Source organism: Pocillopora damicornis, chromosome 11 (genome assembly GCF_964200805.1).
Source record: "Pocillopora damicornis chromosome 11, jaPocDami1.2, whole genome shotgun sequence".
NCBI lineage: Eukaryota > Metazoa > Cnidaria > Anthozoa > Scleractinia > Pocilloporidae > Pocillopora > Pocillopora damicornis.
In genome coordinates, this window is record NC_142680.1 from 1,637,363 (window position 1) to 1,657,500 (window position 20,138).

General features: G+C 37.6%; 4 protein-coding genes and 1 long non-coding RNA gene across 7 annotated transcripts in view; all 5 read left to right on the plus strand.

Moving 5' to 3' along the window:
* Nucleotides 1-5,147, plus strand: part of LOC149037013 (uncharacterized) — a 28,132-nt gene extending 22,985 nt beyond the window's left edge. Inside the window, exons 21-22 of the mRNA XM_089188296.1 lie at nt 206-3,940; nt 4,401-5,147. Of these exons, the coding sequence (XP_089044422.1) occupies nt 206-3,921 (3,716 nt within the window). The 3' untranslated portion in view covers nt 3,922-3,940; nt 4,401-5,147. The remainder of the gene's footprint in view (nt 1-205; nt 3,941-4,400) is intronic.
* LOC149037015 (dipeptidyl peptidase 2-like) lies at nt 4,414-9,743 on the plus strand. Of its 2 annotated transcripts, XM_089188316.1 has the most exons (6): nt 4,414-4,556; nt 5,568-5,626; nt 6,701-6,991; nt 7,728-7,884; nt 8,600-8,664; nt 9,315-9,743. In XM_089188316.1, the coding sequence occupies exons 3-6, from the start codon at nt 6,710-6,712 to the stop codon at nt 9,471-9,473; spliced, it is 663 nt and encodes a 220-aa protein (XP_089044442.1). In that variant the 5' UTR covers nt 4,414-4,556; nt 5,568-5,626; nt 6,701-6,709; the 3' UTR covers nt 9,474-9,743. The 2 variants fall into 2 exon arrangements, with proteins under 2 accessions (XP_089044442.1, XP_089044443.1); XM_089188317.1 differs by lacking the exons at nt 4,414-4,556; nt 8,600-8,664 and adding an exon at nt 4,726-4,866.
* Nucleotides 9,744-9,846: 103 nt separating this feature from the next.
* LOC149037016 (dipeptidyl peptidase 2-like) overlaps nt 9,847-20,138 on the plus strand; it is a 21,380-nt gene continuing 11,088 nt past the window's right edge. Inside the window, exons 1-2 of the mRNA XM_089188318.1 lie at nt 9,847-10,081; nt 10,993-11,010. Of these exons, the coding sequence (XP_089044444.1) occupies nt 9,847-10,081; nt 10,993-11,010 (253 nt within the window). The remainder of the gene's footprint in view (nt 10,082-10,992; nt 11,011-20,138) is intronic.
* LOC149037017 (uncharacterized) lies at nt 10,993-17,541 on the plus strand. Of its 2 annotated transcripts, XM_089188313.1 has the most exons (4): nt 11,801-12,110; nt 13,165-13,277; nt 14,885-14,933; nt 15,293-17,541. In XM_089188313.1, exons 3-4 carry the CDS (start codon nt 14,916-14,918, stop codon nt 16,511-16,513), a joined length of 1,239 nt encoding a protein of 412 aa, XP_089044439.1. In that variant the 5' UTR covers nt 11,801-12,110; nt 13,165-13,277; nt 14,885-14,915; the 3' UTR covers nt 16,514-17,541. The 2 variants fall into 2 exon arrangements, with proteins under 2 accessions (XP_089044438.1, XP_089044439.1); XM_089188312.1 differs by lacking the exon at nt 13,165-13,277 and having other exon boundaries at nt 10,993-12,110.
* Nucleotides 18,382-20,138, plus strand: part of LOC149037018 (uncharacterized) — a 2,826-nt gene continuing 1,069 nt past the window's right edge. Inside the window, exons 1-2 of the long non-coding RNA XR_016181335.1 lie at nt 18,382-18,446; nt 18,538-18,629. This is a non-coding gene — a long non-coding RNA (uncharacterized LOC149037018). The remainder of the gene's footprint in view (nt 18,447-18,537; nt 18,630-20,138) is intronic.

The following is a 20,138-nucleotide window of genomic DNA, read 5'->3' on the forward strand; positions in this document are numbered from 1 at the left end:
CTCATGTCATATAGTCCTTCTCAGAGTCTCCTGGGAAGGATTCTTAAATCTTGATTTTTTAAATGGCTTTAAAAAAAAAAGAAGCCTTGATTGAAGCCTTACTCTTGATTCTTGAAAGCTTTAAATGTTCTTTTGAATTTTCAAACATAGAAGGACTTAACATGTTTTAGGTAAGAGTTTAAAGAAATTTCTTCTTTGGTTTTAGGTAACCACCTTGCTGTTGTTTGCCGACTTCTGAAAAATGAGTACAACAGACGATCTCAGTTGAAACCACTCTTCTGGGATAACACCATTCAGTTGCCTTTGGAAGATGTTTACACAAGATTGAAAATTTTGCGCAGAAGAAAACGGGATTTCCGGCTAGAAAACAATGAAGTGAACACGTCTGAAATTTTTAAAAATGGAGATATCATTGTGCTTGTAGAAGGGAGCCCTGGAATGGGCAAGACAACTTTTTGTCTTAAAATTGCCCATGATTGGGCTAATAAGGCAACTTCGAAGGTGGATTCCTTTCCTCAATTTGAAGTAGTTTTACGGCTCAAATGCCGTGATATTCATGGAGACATAATAGAGGCCATTGATACACAACTTTTACCTGAAGGTAATGCAGAAGCTATTAAGAAAGAGCTTATTGATTATATTGAAGATTTCCATTACCAAGGAAAAGTTTTGATAATTCTGGATGGTCTTGATGAGTTACCTGAGATGTCAGAAAGTTGTGTGGATAGATTGCTTCAAAAAAAGATTTTTCCATTTTGCTACGTCTTAGCCACTTCACGCCAGGAAAGAGGAATTGTTGTGCGAAAAAAGGTGAACTTCGATATGCTTTTACAAATTGAAGGCTTTACAAGAGAAGATGCTTTTAATTATATAAGGAAGCATTTTAAGAATACAGGTCCTGAGAATGTGTCTAATGGAGAGAGGCTCATCACAGAAATTCAAACAAACACTTTCCTTGATGCTCTATGGAACAATCCACTGAATTTGTTACTCCTTTGCATTGTGTTTGAGGACCACGAGGGAGAACTGCCATCTCATCGCACTGAACTTTACCAGATAATTGTTTGTTGCCTTTTACGGAGATATTGTGGCAGGCATAATCTGGAGACCCCTGCTGGTGACAAAGCTCCAATGAGACACTTTGAAGACAGTTTGCTAGTTCTTGGAGAGTTAGCTTGGAGATGCTTGAAAGAAGGTCGATTTTCGTTTCGTGAAGAAGAGTTGGGAGAATTTGAATCTAGACATGAGAGTCTTGCAGCTCGCAAACTTGGTCTTGTGTTCAAGGAAGCCAGCTTAAGGAAGATTAACCCTCAGCATGAATATTTCTTCTTTCACAAGACATTTCAAGAGTATTTGGCTGCATTTTATCTAGCACATATGCTATTGAAACAAATGGTTGATTTTTCTGAGTTGAACTTTTACAGGGATTTGGTAGTGAGGTACAGACAAGTGTTTGTCTTTATGTCAGGTATTCTGGGTGGGGAAGCGGGTCTTCTTTTTGAACAGATTGGCAAGAAGCTAAAGGATGAAAACTGGGACTGGTGCAAGTGCCCTAAGATAGTGGTCACTTTCTTTCAGGAATGTTTCCATGAGAGTAGAAATTATGAAAAAGTGGCAATGGCTCTTTGTTCCTATATTCCGTTTCCACAGACCATAACTATTGACTTATCAGATGAGAAAAGAACAACAGAATGTTTCATTATTTTGAATGCCTGCACAAGTTCTTCGCAGTTACAGCTTCCTGTTCATCTAGCAATAAGAAGTGTTTCTGATGATGTTCAGGCCAATGTAAATAATGACCTACTAGCTGATTTCGTGGCATTCAACACAAGGCTACAAATGCTTTCCTTTTCTGTTAGGTATATGACAGAGGAGATTACAACTCTTTTGTGTAGAGTACTCAGAGTGGACTCAACTGCATATTCCTTTACTCTTGAGGTTACTTGTTCCAATATTTCCTCAGAAGAAGTTGTTGCTATCAGTGACAGCTTGGCTGCAAATAAGACCTTGACGACCGTAACTTTCCAACTGCCTTGTAAGATTTTAGAGGATTATGTTGCCATACTTGACAAGGGACTATCTGCATATACGCCACTGACTTCCATTGTACTCAAGACTTTTGGTCCATGGATGGAAACTGAAGCAGAACTTTTCAGAAAGATTTTATTGAACAGATCACTTACATCTCAAAGCCTTGCTGTTGGTGGAAAAATGCATGATTCATTAGCTACTTCTGTTAGTGAAGGGCTTGTGGCAAATTCTTCTCTGAAGTCCCTTGCACTAATTTTTCGTGGAAAACTCAGCCACAGTGGTTTGAGTTTGTTAAAAGAAGGCTTTTTAGGAAACAGGTCTTTGGAGTCTCTGCAATTAAAAGTGTTTGGTGAGCTTCCTACAAATTGGGCAAATATTTGTGGGACTCTACAGTCTGCAATAAAGTCAACCACATCCTTTACAGTGTATCCAGATATTACTGGCATGGTTGGAAATTCACAGGTAGCTTTCCTTTGCCCTGTCCTGAAAGAAAACATTTCAGCTTCAAAACTACATACAGTAACTGTCAACATTTGGGGAGAGTTAGATTGCAGTGGAGCAACTGATCTATGTAAACTCCTCATAGCTTCATCGGCTTCATGTGTCAATTTGAATATGAACGGAAGAATAACTGATAGCGTTGCTTACTGTCTTTTTAGGCATTTTAACAAACTTGACACCCTGTCTTACTTGAGTATTGACATTCGGGGGGAGGTGATGGGAGACGGAAAGAAAACTCTTCAAAGGCTATCAAGCGACCAGATATATTTTTTTGCATTTAATGTTCATTCCTTTAATTCAGGCAACAAGATTTGCAGAGAGGTTTGTTTATCTACAGATGATTCTTCACCAATTACACCAGTATTTGCCAAAGTTAAGGATGGTTGTGTAACAAAGCTTAATGTGAGCATAAACAACCCTGGCAGCATCAGTGAAGACTGGAAATGCAACCTCTTTGAGGGTTTGGCGAAAAATGAGTGTGTAACTACATTGAACCTTGTATTCAATAACATTTACTTACTTGAAAACATAGATGCTCTGGGTGATGGTTTGGGGAAAAACACGTCATTGACTACGCTGAGCCTTACAGTCAACAATTACAGTTACATTAGAGAAGAGTGGACACTTGGTCTGGGTGATGGTTTGGGGAAAAACACGTCATTGACTACGCTGAGCCTTACATTCAACAATTACAGTGAAATGGGAGTATTATGGGCATATGGTCTAGGTGATGGTTTGGGGAAAAACACGTCATTGACTACGCTGAGCCTTACAGTCAACAATTACAGTAAAGTGATAGGAGATTTGTCATTTGGTCTGGGTGATGGTTTGGGGAAAAACACGTCATTGACTACGCTGAGCCTTACATTCAACAATTACAGTAACATGGAAGGAGATTTGTCATTTGGTCTGGGTGATGGTTTGGGGAAAAACACGTCATTGACTTCGCTGAGCGTTACATTCAACAATTACAGTAACATGGAAGGAGATTTGTCATTTGGTCTGGGTGATGGTTTGGGGAAAAACACGTCATTGACTTCGCTGAGCGTTACATTCAACAATTACAGTAACATGGAAGGAGATTTGTCATTTGGTCTGGGTGATGGTTTGGGGAAAAACACGTCATTGACTACGCTGAGCCTTACAGTCAACAATTACAGTGAAATGAGAGGAGATTTGATAATTGGTCTGGGTTATGGTGATGGTCTGGCAAAGAACACATCGGTTGTTAGCCTGAACCTTAAACTCAGTAACTGGAATAACTTGTATGAAGACTGGATACATGGACTGGTTGATGCTTTGGTAACAAACATGTCATCAACTGCAATTAGCCTTGAAGTAAATATCTTTGGTGAAGGAATCAAAAACTGTGAAAGTATTTTAGCGTAAAGACATTTGGTAGATCAGTGTAAGTAGTTGATTCCCCTTTTGATAAATTAGTGGAGAAAGCTCATTCAGGTGTAAGAAGCAGGTGTAAAACCCAAGATCTCTCCAATAAGATGAGAATACATGGCCAAAGGGTGTGAACGAAGGCCTGTAGGGCCTGAGCCCCTAGGGGGGTCTGGGGGCATGCTCCCCCAGAAAATTTTTAAAAATTAGACCCTCGGAAATGCATTTTCCTGCACTCTGAGGCTCATTTTTTTAACTCTCTCAATCAAAAAGTAATAAAAATAAAATAGGGCAAAAACAATTATTAGACATTGGTATGAAATTAGTGAAGAACATGGTGTTAAGTGTCAAGTGGTTTTGCCTTGTCTCAAAATTGACAAGTTATCATTTTTGCGGAATTCTGCATTAGCGGGCGTGAATTGATAATTGGCAACTGAGTTTAACTGCTTTTTCTATTACATCTTTTGCTTTTGATACAGGGGCCCATTGATGGAAATTTGTAACAAGGAGTCAAGCATGTCGTCTTTCAATGAATTTCAAAGCCTTATCTTTATTCACTTCAAATCGCTTGCGCCTCTTTCTGGCCAGGCATTAGTCACAGACAGGCTCTGGGCTACAGCAGACAACTTCATCAGGTTTGGAAACATTACTTTGAGTGATGAAATGCTGCATATCTTGGTTAGCAACCACTCAGTTGGAGTATTCCCTGGCTTTGGGAATCCTGTGCAACGAACTTGAGGTGTTCTCACTCAGACTTAAGGGCTTCAACCTCTACCTAATCTGTGGCACCAATGTGGTCTCCAAGTGTGGATATATGGTTCACCCCATAGCTCTTGAAATCAGTGGCTTCCTTTGGAGGGAGACATTGCAATGAAAGATTGAAATGGCTTGAACAAGTGGCAGAGAAGGGAATCTTGTTGATATGTTCTCTTTCAACCTTGCCATGTAAGTTGTAATTACATCACATTTCTTGAAAGAAGGAACTTTATGCAAGCCCCTTCTCTGTGACAAATACTGTTGAGCTCTCCCAATAGTAGGATAGTAGATATCTGTCAAAATCAAAATGCTTAACTACAAAGCCTGGAAAAAGGAAGGAAAAGGACTGTGGACTGCCTATACTTTTTTTTCATTAACTTTAGTCAATTTTCTAGGATTGAAAAGTAAGAAAAATTCAACTGATACTTCATTTATTTGATAGCACAGTGGTAATCAGTATCAGAGAAAAACACCCAGGCTTTGTGTGCTAAGCATACTTCACCTCATTTTTCTGATTTGATAAAATAGGAAATGCCTAGTCTAGTACCCAGACCTTTCATGGCCAAGTGGCTGTACAATTCAGTTAGAGGAGAGACTTTGAGAAAGACCTTCCTGTCTTAATTGACTCCTCTTTCAGAAAGAAAGGTGTAATAGTTACTGCCATTTACTAAATGTCTTGTTACATGCACTCAGGTATCCAGTGAGTGTCATGTGCTTGATTGAAAATATGACAAGGGGCTGGTTACATCCTACATTATGGCATGTACAAGTGACGGTTCATGATGTTCATAATGTTCTGTACTTGGAGATCAATAATTCTCCTTGAGTGAAACTGGTGTGGAGTTCTATTTCAGTTTGAATTTATTTTAAATTCTTCCTTTATTTTATAGGACTTGCTGAACTCTCAAAAATATTTAAACTCTGCAAACCACTTAAGTCAACAGAACAGGTAAGGATTATTTTGTCATCACTCAAAAACTATGATAACACTTGTCATAGGAAGTAGGATTTTATCATTACATTGTAACTATCTGTTAGCCTATTTACTACATCATTGCTATAATAATAAAGTATTATCATTTGTCTCTCAATGTGATCACTTATGATGTAGATCAGGATGTTTTGACTGCATACTGCTAGTCTTCATCAGGTGATAAGGTTGACTGGATTAGGATCTTTTTATAAAGCAAGATGCACCACTGTAATTGGTTGTTTTTTTCTACCGCCATGATTGGCACGTTTCAACCCTTGATGTTAGTGAGTGTTCCCTTGGTGGTCTGCTGTCATATGGCTCTTCAGTTGTAGTGTTATTTTTTTTTGTTTTTTGTTTTTGTTTTTTTATAATGGGCATCCACACTTCAGGATTTTGTATTCTACTGTTCCTGTTGATGTTGTTAGGGTAAAGTCTTAGGTCTCTCTGACCCTTGGAGTGTACCAGTGAGGATTACAATCAATCAACTTAACCTCACTCCAAAGCAGTTGTTGTCCAGTGTTGTTGGCGTGCTCTGAAACAGCAGAGGTCTGGGCATGGGCTGGTCGGATATCTTGGTCATGCTTCTAGACTAGTGCAACTTTACTCCAGACACTTTGGTTATGTTTCTCTCCCTCTCTCACCCAGTCTCACTCTTCCATTTCCTCCTGATATCTCTCAGTCTGGTGTCTCACATGGCTTGATTTTGTGAGTTTGAGCGTGTGGCTTGAGTTTGTGCTTGATTTTTGTGAAAAAATTTACCTGAAAAATGTAGAATTTAGGGCTTCCTTGTAGATGTGCCTTTGCTGAATTCCAGTATTGTCGTTATTGTTGCTGTTTATTATCATTAGTAGTAATAGTAGTTAGTAGTAGTACTATTTTCATTATTATTATTAGTAGTAGTAGTAGTATTATTATCATCTGATTTTAATTAATGTCATTATTCTTATTATTGGTGCTCAACTGTCTCCCTAACTCTTGCTGTATGTCTTCCCTTCTGACCCTCTTCCATATATTGTTTCACCAATTATTTATTTTTTGTTTTCATTTTAGATCCCTCACATGTTAGGCTGGATTCGCAATTCTTTCACAACCCTAGCCATGGGTGATTATCCTTACCCAACAGACTTCCTGGCTCCACTTCCTGGGCATCCTGTGAACTTGGCATGTAAAATGATGGCAAGTGCATCATCCAAGGTTGAAGGTCTGGCTGAGGTCACAGTATTAGTCTACAATGGCACTAATGGTACACTGACCTGTCTTGATCCAGATACAGAGTACATTGAATGTGCAGACCCTACTGGGTGTGGCCTGGGTCCAGACAGCCTTGTGTGGGACTATCAGGTATTGGGTTGCATATCCTACTTATCCACAGTTCTAATTTCTCTTTACAATCTATCCCTTGAATCAAATGTTTAAGCTAGGAGAATAACAGAAATGATCAGCAACTAACAAAGCTCTTGATGGTTTTACAAATTCTCCTTGTTAGAACCTAGGAAATGTATAGAGAAAAGTATGGAGAATATGTATAATGATGTTAGGGTGTAAAGGGTTAACCATGGTTTCCATGGGATATAGGAACTAGTTAGGATGATTGGCTTAAGTATTATGTGTGCTATACTCTATCTTTAAAGCTCCCAGTTCAAACTCTGATGGAATCACTGTGTTGTGTAAGAGGCTTCATCTATTCAGGATCTCTTTCTGTCCAGGGATGCATGGGCACTTTTTGGGAAACCAGGTGAAATGCTGAAGGGGTAACCTTGTCATGGACAAGCATCACAGCAAGTGGAGATATTCAGTACTGCTTAACACTTAACACTTCATGCCAATGAGATAATTGGATATGCATGTAAAGAATGGCTGGCTCATGAGCTGACATGACCTTACCAGATTTTTTAAGTGATTATTTTATGTGAAGTTTCCTTCTTGAATCATTTTCTATAAAGAATAAACCTTTCTTGCCTGCTCATGCTCAGGAAACAAATGACACATATAATCCAAGCTTTGCTTGTCCACTGAACTATTCAAGAATTTTGTTTTTTCAATTTGTCAAAATAAGATTATTATTTTATCTTTTCAGGTTTGTGCGGAGCTTTCTCTTCCAGCTGGTTCTAACAACAAGACAGACATGTTTCCACCTCTGCCATGGACTCCAGAAATGATATCCACATACTGCCAGAAAAAATGGGGTGTGGTACCTCGACCTAACTGGGCACCAATGCAGTTCTGGGGGAAAGGTTGGTTTCCTTAAGACATTGAAATACATAGTAGGAGATCTTGTTAGATTGAAAAGGAAGAATTTTATTAAGGCAGCTACTAAAAACAGGGTAAGAATTGACCAATTGCTTTGCTACCTCATCTGGATGGGATGTTAGAGGATTGCTGTTGACTCTCCCAGACATGGTTTCCTTTGTAAGCTCAACTGCCACCAAAAAGCACTCCTGGTAGGAATGAGTGTGAATCAGTTGTTGTGCACAGCATGTGATTGTGATGCTGAGCAGGGCTTGATTGAATCAGACCTTGTGATCTTGAGTCTACATGCTAAGCATTGGGTTACACAATTGTTTCAAATCCCATTCTCATAGATCCACCCCTTTTCCTTTCTGAATGGCAGCAATATCAGTATTTGATTTTAAAAGTGATCCAGAATTTTTGTCAAAATTAAAACACCTGGAAAAAGTCCAGAATGTGCGATGACTAATCAGATGAGACTTGAAAACAAATCTTAAAACTAGGATTCCTGTCTGTATTGAAAATTTCTCATGCTTGATGGATTTATTTTCCTTGATACAATAGTATTTCACACTTATTTCAGTGACCACAGTTTTCTGAGTTTCTCAGTTAGTGTTTAAGTCACTGTGAACTCTTCCTCATTCTAGTTTTATGGTCAGAGAATTCCTAATTGTAGTGTAAGAATAAAAAAACATTTTATGGTATTAAATGGTTTTTCAGATATATCTTCATCTTCTAATATTATTTTTTCCAATGGTGACCTGGATCCATGGAGACCTGGTGGGGTAAGTTAATGGTATTTGAAAGGCTCTTGTTGCTTCCATTATTGATGGAATCATAAATGGTTGTTGGATTTAAAATGTATTTATTATATTTTAGGTGTTAGAAGATGTCTCACCAACACTGGTGGCACTTCTGGTCAAAGGTGGAGCTCACCATCTTGATCTGAGGTATGTTTTAACCTTTTCAGTGACCAAATTGATCAATATGAAAATTCTCCTTGCATTTTTCTTATAGAGGTTAAGTCAGTCAGGTAATGAGAATAAAGAAAATTGTCAGCTATTAGTTACCTCCTGATAGAAGGTCAATGTCTCTACTCTAGCCAATATCTAAACATATGATGATGTTTGAGAGAATTTTATCTGAGGTCTTGGAGCATATTGGGTGGTAAATTCCTATTTGGAGATTTCCTTCATTCTTCCTGGTGTGCAACCTTCATTTTTAAATTTGTTTCTTTTTGGATTTATTATTAATTTATTATTAGATTTTTACCTGAAGGATAAACTTTTATCAGTGATTCCTGATCTCCTTTGGTAGATTGCTATGTAGGTTTAAAAGAAAAGCATCTGCTTCAAGCTGGTTTTCACAATGTTTTCTGATAATTATTACTTGTTAAGTTTTACTAATTACTGATGTATTTAATTTTGATATCCAGAGCTTCCAATCCACTGGACCCTCCAGCAGTGACACAAGCACGAAAACAAGAACTGGAACTAATCCAAAAATTCTTACATTAGAGCAACATTATAAATCTCAATGGACAATAACTACAGTTTTCTTAATAATGTTTTCTTATGCAGCAATTCAATTATAATAACCAGACCTGTCTTATTTTGTGATGTATAAAAGAAATAGCATTTCAAAGAAAAGTCAATTTATGGTGCACAACTTCAAATAAAATTTATATGGAGCATCGAAACATGCTAATTACGAATTTGATCTTATGAAGGAAGTTGAATTTTAATGATTTCAAGCAATAGCCAGAGACTAGACATAAGACTTGGATGAGATTCAAAAGCCTTTTGTTGGTTTAATGCTGTTGATGAGTGTCTTTTTAAGAACAATAAACTTTTTGATAATAACATCTACATTTTCTCGTTTTTGTGTACGCGTTTTTGTTTGTTTTAATCCAATAATCAGCCCTATTATAATGATGTTTCAGTGGTCTCGGTGACGTGACAGGTCGAATGATTCGTCCCCCAAAGTCACGCAATCTAAAGGTTAGCTCGTTACAAAACCCTTACGTGCAACTTTGTACGAAGATGGCTCCCTGCGCGGAGTTTCTTGTCGTGGTTTCTTCTTATTTTGTCATCGTGGGGGCTACTATTCCTTACAAGACAGCTTATTTTGGACAAGATCTCGATCATTTCAACTTCGCTCAAGCCAATAAGGTCACGTTTAAACAGCGATATCTCTATACAGGTATTTACTGAGGCGCCTACCGTAATATCTAACTCGGATGGAGCTTTGGAGGTGAAGCTGTTCAGTTTGCTAGGGAGCCTGGTGAAATCTTATATCTCTCTTTTCCAAAGCTGATGCAATCGACACTGTGAGAAATCAGGTTCTACTTAAGTATATTTATAAAGTTCACCTTCTGTGAGATTACATAATTTGTTGGAACGAATGATCGTCTCAAGCAAACAAAACAGCTATCCCACTCTTAGCCAGCATGTCATCGAATCGGTTGAAATGAAGTTTGTCAGCACCTTATAAAATGTATAAATAACAGTATAGAGAATATGCATACTGATATCAGGGTGTAGAGGGTTACAAGTGTTAAGTATCATAAAACCAAATTCCACTAAATTTGGAAGAAAATCTAAAGACACTAGTCAAATCATGGAAATTAAGGAGTTTACATCATTCTTCTTCTGTATTCAGGTTGGAAATTTGGAATGTTATTATTAGCAAGAGGACTGGGGAACTGTGGAAAACTTCCCTAACAAGGGATGAGGATGTGTCACTATGGCTTTAGGCAATTACTTGCATTACTGTGCCGTCCTTATATTACAAATATTAATGATTTCATTAAGTGGGTAAATCAGTCTCTTTTAAGAAAGCTTTTCAAGTAAAATGTCAAAATCAAGGCCAAAGTACTCCTGATTATGGATTATTAACAAAGTTAACCATAACAAGGAGATAGGTAACTCTTACTTCAAGGCAATTATGTGCGTGGATCTTTTAACCAAGTGACTAAGTTGAGTTTGCTATGAATTATTGTTGTATAATTGTGGCCATTAAGTCACTATGTGTGAAACTGATGCAGAGTTTTATTTTGATGTGCATTTATTTGGATCGTATTATTTTATATTCCTGTTTTTTTTTTTTTTCAGGCCTAGGACTTGCTGAAATCTCAAGGATATTTAAACTCTGCAAACCACTCTTGAAAGTCAATAGATCAGGTAAGAATTTTCTAATCACTATCACACAAACACTGCCATGACTGTGAAGTGAACATAGTTAAATATTCTCTGGAGCAACATTTAGTGACTTCATGGTAACTAACTGTTAGATTGTTTTCCAGATTACTTCCTATCTCCCTTCCTCTCATTCACTTCCTGTTCCCTTCTTCTCTGACCCACCCTCCTTTTCACCCACCCACCCACTCAAGACAGCTGGATATTGGTAGAATTCTTTTCTTGCGTTTCTATGGAACGAGACAAAGTCGAAATCCATCAAAACGTGAAAAAGAATGAAGCTAATATCCAGCCTTCTTGACCAAACAAGCTTGGTCAGTTAAGGATTTATTACATAGGAAAAAGATTTTGTTTTATTAAGAATCAAGAACGACTTGTTTATTTGAGACAGGATAGAAAGCCAACTGTGAAACTACCAGAAGTCAATGTGATGTTTATGCTGCCCAGAATCCTGAAGTTTTACCAGTTCCTTAAGGAAATAATTTTTTTTAGCGGCCAACCCCTCTTAAGTATAGAGTGATGTGTCTCCTAACAGGCCAAAAAGGGTTTATTTCTCCCCAGTTTCATAGATATTTTGGGACAGAAATTGAAAGATATAAGAAATGAGGAAATTACTCCTAGACTGCAGTGTATAGCAGATAAACAAATCATAACTCCCAATTTATTTATAGCTTATCAATTAACTGCATTCCAGTACTGTACCTCTTTAACTCCCAAAGGACGTTGTCAAGCACACTTCCCTATCCACCGTCCCGTAGTCCACTGTCCATATCGTTGCTGGTAAATTAATCATGTGACCAAGATGATTTAGAACTACCCACGCTCTCCAGGCGATCTCTTCTCTCCCAATCAATGCGGAAAGTTTCTATTAGACGAAGCTGACTTCCTAGCGAGGGAGCTTTTGCGTCAATCAGGGGTTGAGCTCAATATTTCTTCAGCTCGTAATCATGTCTTCGATTGATTGGTTCACCGACGAAAACCAAAAACCAGTGGCAATAATCGACAACGGTTTACATGTGCTTCAGTGATCAAAGGTATTCGATTAAAAAATTACGATTTTTGTTTGTTTTAGGACCTGTTCGATGGCACTTTCTGTTAAAAAGATTCTCTTGATATCTTTAAACGTGTAGGTTGTCCTAAAACTATTTATCGTGAGAAGACGTGCAAATTTGAAAATCTCTGATTCCCATCGTTCGTGACTCCTTACAAATGTGCTGAGTTCGCAACGTTTGCGTCGGCTGGAAACTTGCGTCAAGTTCTTCTTCTTTGTCAAATCAATGTTACTTCTTCCAAAGAAGTCCATTCAATCAGGGATGTCTCTGATTTTGTTAAACTTTCTCAATTAAATGTACGTTAAAGGTGTGAATTGATGTGCGTGATTTCCCTGGATTTGCATCGTCTGTGCCTTCGTTGCATCGCATGTCTTTAAAATTGTGAGGTGTTATAAACGAGAAGGTACCAAAAAACGTGTTACCATGAATTGTGTACGTTTTCGGCCCACTTATCCGAATAAGTGATGGATTATCCGTCGCATGTGGAACGCTTTAATTTTAGGATTGTGGAATTTCCTTCAGCTGAAATGCTTAGTAATCCACGCATGAGAAATGTGTTTCGAATGCAAATTTGCATCTCATCCATAAAGTGAAATGAAGATATTTGTGGAGGACAACTCGTTCGTTTAAAATCTGGATTTATTTTCCTTAATCGGCATCTCACTTCTGAAGTAGAGGGTAGAGTAAACAAACTTCTCAGTTGTGTCACAAACTTTGATTGTCTGCGCGTGGAATAGAAAAATGTGGAAGAATTCTAGAACGGATCATCTGTGTTCAAAGAAAAACTTTATTCTCGGGCTAAACCTCTACGGAAGTAACATTTTTTTGAAAGATGTTTTCTTAGGCGCTCGACGAGATAACTTTTTGACGATTTGTTAAGGTTTTGCTCAGTGGTTTTTTAGGTGATAAAATCTCCGACTTACACTCGCTCATATATCTTAGATTATTTTCAAACCAAAATATCTTGAATAAAACAACTTAGTCGAAATTGTGTTCAGATCCCTTTACGAGAATGAAAACCCAACCTTGTTTTCAGATCCTTTCTCTCTTCCTGCCTTAAGAAAGTACCCTGGTTGCTGGTCATGTGTCTCTCAGTAGGGAGGACTCGTGTGAAAAATATTTTTAGTCACTACTAACTCGACGGATAAGGTGAATAAATATTTTTTAGCTCAATCAACTTATTTAATCATACACTTTGTAACATCATTTTCGGGGTTTGATTAGAGGTGGTTATTCATGGCATAGACTAAGGATGTTACTTTCTCTCAAACATATTCAGTGCCTGTTGTATGTTTTTAAGTGCATTTGCAGTTCCCTATTTGTGGATCTTGTTTGTAACTTTTCCACGCCTTTAACATTGCTGATTTTTTATTTACTTTGGATTGAATCAGTAGATATGAGCTCTGGGCACTTGTTTGAAATCACTTAAGAATTTTTTAAAATGATCCAGCATCAATGGATGTTAGTGGCCAACCAATTTACATATAAAAGAGTGATACGTTTCCTAGTTTTAGAATGCTGTTATGTCATCAGGTTGGTTGATATTAAGCAGATTCCTAGTTTCTTATTGAGCTTTAACAGGCCAAAAAGGTTTTTTTTCTGCCTTGGGAGGGTTGGGGAGTTTGAATCTTGCTTGGATGGGATGAGGAATTTGAATCAGAACCATCAAGTCTTTACAGCAAAATAGACTTTTTTTTTTAACATGGAGGTATTTCAAGGTGTGAAGTTTTCAAAAGTGCAAATGCTCAAGGGGTTGTCAGTGGGAGAAGGAGGGATTTTGGAACTTCAAATTGACTGAAGTATTACTGAGGACTTCAAAAAGAAGGCTCAGTTGGTATAAGTTTCAAAGAGGAGCTCGAGTTCATTCATTCATCCATTTTTCTGGACTTCATGACAAAATTATTGGATCGCAAATTATTTTGGGTTTTCAAAAAAATTATTTGTAAATCCAGCATTTCAATCAGGATTTTTAATTGGTTTTTAGACTTGAAAAAAGTATATTGGGATTGTCTTCTATAGGCTTCAGTAAAATCCTGTAGAAGAATCCACTCTGCAATTGCTTAAATTACATTGTAATACCTTTAAGGATCATTTCTGCAATTGAATTTCATCCACAGGTCAAAATGAAATTGATTTTATCAGAAATCTTGATAATTTTTTTTATCATAGATAAATGGCTCTCTGTCCATTATCTTTTCTCATTATTACATGTCTTTCCAAATGCGCAATAAGTGATGTATTTGAATGTCCTGTCTTTTATTATTCTCTATCTGTTTAGGATGTCTAAACAGGATGGTGGTCGGACAAGTCAAGATTTGTCCTTGGAAACAATACCTCTCTTTTCAAAAACGTGCCATTTTCCAATCATCAAATTTTACAAATAGCCCACTTGAACAGCCTACTTAAATATATGAAAAAATAAAGGGATACCAAAGAGGTCAAGTTAGCCTCCGGTACTGCCTTAACCCTTTCACTCCCACAAGTGACCAAGTCAGAATTTCTCCTAACAATATCAATACAATATCAAGCAGGCAGGTGATGAGAATAGGGAAGAATATCAATCATGGGATTATTAGTTGATCCAATACCAAATTCTCTGAACTAACATCATAAGAATTGTATAACAGAGAGTAAGGAGAATTACTAATTAGATCTTGGGAATGAAAGGGTTAACTGGCCTCAACAACACTCCAAGAGGAAGTAGAGAGCATCAATGGACTGTGAACCCACATTTTGTTTTGTTTTGTTTTTTTCAGCATAATTCTTCAAAATTAAAAGCTTCCTGTGATGTCAAGGCTACAAAAGGTAGTAAGAGGAATCTAAATCTGTTACAAATACCAACCTTTGATTTTGGCAAAAACATTCATTCACCTCCTTGTTTTTTCAGCTAAATGAATTCAATAAAACTACATGTACCAATTTCTAAGTGAGTTGAAAAGGAATATCCTTAAAGGATAATTTTTACTTTCCTTGTAACTGTAATGGTTGTTATCAGAGACAGTGAAGGTGAAGATCTCAGAAGGAACTTAATATTTTCCTGGTTTAGATTTGTCTCAATCTGCATGTATATGCAAGTTAACAAAATATGGAGTGGACATCCATTATTGTGATTTATTATTGTTGAAAAGCTTATTGTTGATACCATTCTTGTTTTGTTGTTGTAGGATTCCACTATTGCTGGTGTAGCCTCTACATCACAAGAGGACCAGGGAAACATGACACTAAAAGTCACTTTGCTTAGTAGTGAGTGGAGATCATCAACTGATGGGGACTTGTCAACTATCAACCGAGAGCTGGCCATCCAGTTAGCTAAACTCCCCAATGTGGATGTCAGTGTCTTGCTTCCAAATTGTAGTGGAGAGGACAGGATTAGTGCAAAAAGTCACAATGTGAAGCTTATTGAAGCAGATGAAGTTCCTGGTGTTGAACCAGTTCTTTGGCTGTCATCTCCTCCAATAAACCATACAATGGACTGTGTCATTGGTCATGGAGTTCAGCTTGGCCGACCAATAGCATTCATCAAGAGAAATCCAAATTACAGTCATTGCAAATGGATTCAAGTAGTTCACTCTGCTCCTGAAGAAGATGGAATGTACAAAAGCATTTCAGAAGGTGAAAAATTGCAAAAAGCAGAAATTCAACTCTGTAAAATGGCTGACCAAGTTATCACAATTGGACCCAAGCTGGCAGAAGCTTACAAGCGTCACCTTCATCAAGTTAAACAAGAGGAAAATGTTTTTGACCTTACTCCAAGTGTTTTCTCTGAGTTTTTGGAAGTAGAGCAAGCCACTGAAGAAAGAAGAACATTCTGTATTCTTGTTATTGGAAGTGGTGATAGCTGTGAAGATTTCAATGTCAAAGGGTACGACATAGCTGCCAAAGCAATTGCTGAGTTAAAAGATGAATCCTACAAACTCAAGTTTGTCTGCACAGCTGGAGGAAAAGGAGATATTGTAGCAGAAAAGTTGCTCCACCATGGAATCAGTCGTAGTCAGCTTATTGTTCGCAGCTTTGATGATAGCAGAGAAGTGCTAGCTAACTTATTCTGTGAAGTGGATCTTGCAATAATGCCATCCAGGACTGAAGGTTTTGGAATTACAGCTCTCGAAGCATTGTCTGCTGGTCTGCCTGTGCTTGTCAGTGGTAATTCTGGACTTGGAGAAGCTCTGAAGGAAGTGCCTTTAGGCTCACAGAGTGTGTTAGATTTGGAAGATCCTAAAGACTGGGCCAAAGCAATCAAGTGTGTCCGTCAGAAAAAGAGAGAAGTGCGACTTTTAGAGTCAAGATTTCTACGTGAAGAGTACCTGAAAAAGTATAGCTGGGAGGAGCCTTGTAAGAATCTTGTGATAATGATGAAGAACCTTGTCTTTGGTAAATTTACTTAAATTTAAATGTTACAGTTTTAACTTGTCTAATAACTGATAAACCAGGTACACTGATAAAAAGTTGAATCAGCCTTTAGTCAACTTAGACCTATGATAACCATAATTTTTTTATAGACCAGTATCAAACAAATAGTTAAAAGTGGTAAATACTCAGGAAAGGTAAACTTAATTGTTATGTGATAATTTTACCCACAAGATTAAGAACAGCATTGCAGAGTTTTGAAATATGTACTGGGTAAAGTGCATTTGCATGGGAAATACTTTCTGTAGTTATTTTACTTAAGACCTAAAGCAGGTACTGTTGAAGGTTGAACAAGCATGGTCAACTTGGTTGGTGTCTGTTTTTAGATTGACTTAGATTTTAAAAAAATATGAAGGATAAATATATCAGAGTCAGAGTTCCATGCCAAGTTTTTTGTGTGAATGATGCTTAATACAGGCAAATCCTCTTGTAGGGTAATTTTAAAGTATCAACTGAGTTAATAAGAGAAAATGGCCTCTGTAAAGAGTTTTAAAGCTGACATTTTGAGAGTTAGCCTCTTGCAGAAATGGTTTTATAATCAAACCTAAGCTTTTTTAGACGACTGCCATGAGAAGATAAATTTGAATATGAGAACATGCCACATGGGTTGTAGTCCTACTTGTGGCACAAGTTACTTCACAAGGTTTGGTAGCCTCTGAAGAAGATGTAGTATTAATATAAATCTATGAAAAAATTCAGGCCCAACATTATGACCAGCTCCCAGTTGGCTTGTTAGCTTAGTTGGTATAGAGCACTGCACTGGTATCACAGAGGTCATGGGTTCAAATCCCATATGGTCCTGAATTTTTTTCAGGTCTTATTTCAACTACTAGTTCAGTAGTGTTCATAGTTGCAAGGATTGCTTATATCTGTAATATAATTCTGTTGAGCATTGGCTAGTACAAATATTTCAGTGAAAGTTGTGGTTTTGACCCTCATACAGCTTCTTAATAAACAGATATTAACACTGCACTTTGCCTTATTGCACATCTGCAGTGATTGCCTATGCCCTTTGCAGATCTCTTACTTTATCCGCCTAGAACAATAATTTAAAAAAAACCGTGATTCATTCAATCATGTTACATTTAGTTATGATTGGGGTTTGATGATTGTTTGTTTATTGGCAATGTGACTGAGGGCTCTTCCAAACAAACATTGAGAAAGATAGGCTTAGTGATGATAAGATGAGGCACAGAAATGGGGGGTGGGGGATGGAGGGAACCATACCTAAGCTTTCACACCTAGGCTTCCAGTTCATAGGGTAGAGGAGTTGGGTGGCCAAACAGCTCATAACAAAAAAACTCCAAATTTCCAAACAAGTCATAATCAAACCTTGTGAGCATAGTTACTGCAACAATGGTTATTGGAGAGAGAAGGTATCAAGAGGGAGAAATAATGCCAATGATAATGATAAGAAACAGATAGAAAAGCACACCTCCGGCAATAAAACATCCAGTCCATTGTTGTAACAATGATAATCATGTTGACAATGAAGATAATGATAAGAACAATGAAAATTAAGTTGATAATAATAAACTACCATCCCCCAATTACAGAGGTCAGAGGTCTGACCTTGTAACCTTCTCATATCCGTGTACACTGGGGAAGGCCTGGGTAAGAAACTGAAGAAAAAGATTTCCCTTTCCCTCTCCCCTCCCCTCCCCCTTCTTAATCATGATAAAAATCCAAGGTCTTCTCAGAAGCCCATTGATAGGCTCCTAGTCTTACAAAAATCGCCATGAAAAATAAAACCTTTCATTAATAACGATCTGTATCTCCTATCGCATAGTTATTCTTAGTGCTACTGACCCTACCCATAAAGAGGAGAGTATTTGCCTCCTAGCATTCCTTGCAGTAATCCATTCCTAACATGGAACATGGCGGACCGTTTCAAAATGTGTTTTTTCACCGGTTAGTTTGTATTTTTCGCTACTTTTTTTGGAAGTTCTGGATGTTTAATTGCCGGAGGTGTGAACTTGGTGATTTTACTCCACGTTTTCAGCTGCTGGAAGAGTCAGAGAGAGAGAGAACCCAGAGTGCTTGTTTATGATTGGTACTCGTTGGTAAACAAATCAACTTCGCAAAGGCCTTCAGGTAGGTAAATTGGTGTTGGGTTTTTTTCCCCCGAGGGAAACGTATTGAAATTTTACTTTGAAACCAAGCTTATTCGCCAACAAATTTTATGACCGATCAACTTGAACATTGACAGATTGGCTTTTAATGGACATAATCTCTAATATTCGATTGTCTCATTGTCTGTGAACAGAATAGTCTGATATGTTGACTGACAAATAATAGTTGATCAGATTGATTGGTTAGGTACTGGCCATTATTTATCTCTTGGGCAGTTGGAAGTTTTTAGTTGTGTTGACAATAAAATTTACCTGATTTACCCCCCCCCCCCCCCATAAGGCTCTGTAGTGTTTTAAAGATTCCCCTCCCCTCCCCCCCTCATTGGCGATCAATTGGTAGTCAACCCTCTATATTACCCCTTTATACTCTGTTCACAATGACAAATCACCTCTCCATTCCACCCTGAAAACCATATGATCCCTCTAAAATCCTCCACTCTCTCCCCTCCTCTATATAACCCCATTATACTCTGTTGGCAATGACTGACCACTCCTCTATTCCTCCCTGAAAATCATATGATTCCTTGAAAATCCTTTACTCCCCTCATCCCTCTATATTACCCCTTTATACTCTGTTGGCAATGACTGATCACTCCTCCATTCCACCCTGAAAACTATATGATTACTACAAAATCCTCCACAGTCCTTCCCCAGTCTATATTACCCCTTTATACTCTGTTGGCAATGACATTCTATCCTGAAAATCATATCATCTCTGCAAAATTCTCCATTCCCCTTCCCCCCAGGCAATTAATAATGACTGGTCTCTAGGCTGGTTATACCGACTGAAGGGTAGATAAACTGTAGGAAAATACTGCTATCATGCCACTGACAGGCCAGCAAAATTGACTAATATTTAGGAGGCAGGAGTAGAAGTCTTGTCAAAGCCTGATTTCTCTTGCTCCAAAAACACTGCTTGAAGTGAAACTGTGATAATCAGTTCATTACTTTTGGAACTTGATTGTCTAATAATCTCTGGTTATGGTCTGATTGATCAAGACTTACTCATTACCTAATTAGCCAAAGTTTTAAAGGGTCCCCTGTGCCCCTTTGTCAAACTTGATTGCATCAAAATATTGGGTATTTTTAAGGTGCCTCAAATAATAATTATCCAAAACTTTCATGTTCACATGAAATTCAAGAGAATCACCTTGAATTAATATTTCACTTTTCTAGTCATGACCAGTAGTATGTGACAAAAGACAATATAATGTCTTATCTTATTTGTTCAAGAACCATCAGTGGTCAGTTTTATGACTTTTATATTTTCAAATCAAAACCTACCATGAACCACAACTGTTCAAGAAAAGTACGTACAATTTCAAAACAATTGCTGGAAATTCATCAAACAGAACAAAATGGTTCACCAGTCACATTTAATTCAGCTCTTAGTTCACAGGTCACATTTAAACAAGAAAATTTTTGTTCACATGGACATGAAAAGATCTTAACATCTTTAACCATGATTCAC

What these genes read in the sequence shown, in the direction of transcription:
- LOC149037015 (XM_089188316.1), top strand. Translation starts at nt 6,710, where the DNA reads ATGTTAGGCTGGATTCGCAATTCTTTCACAACCCTAGCCATGGGTGAT. An exon ending in GCCTTGTGTGGGACTATCAG is followed by an intron (nt 6,992 to 7,727) that starts GTATTGGGTTGC and finishes TTATCTTTTCAG; the next exon opens with GTTTGTGCGGAGCTTTCTCT. An exon ending in ATCCATGGAGACCTGGTGGG is followed by an intron (nt 8,665 to 9,314) that starts GTAAGTTAATGG and finishes TTTGATATCCAG; the next exon opens with AGCTTCCAATCCACTGGACC.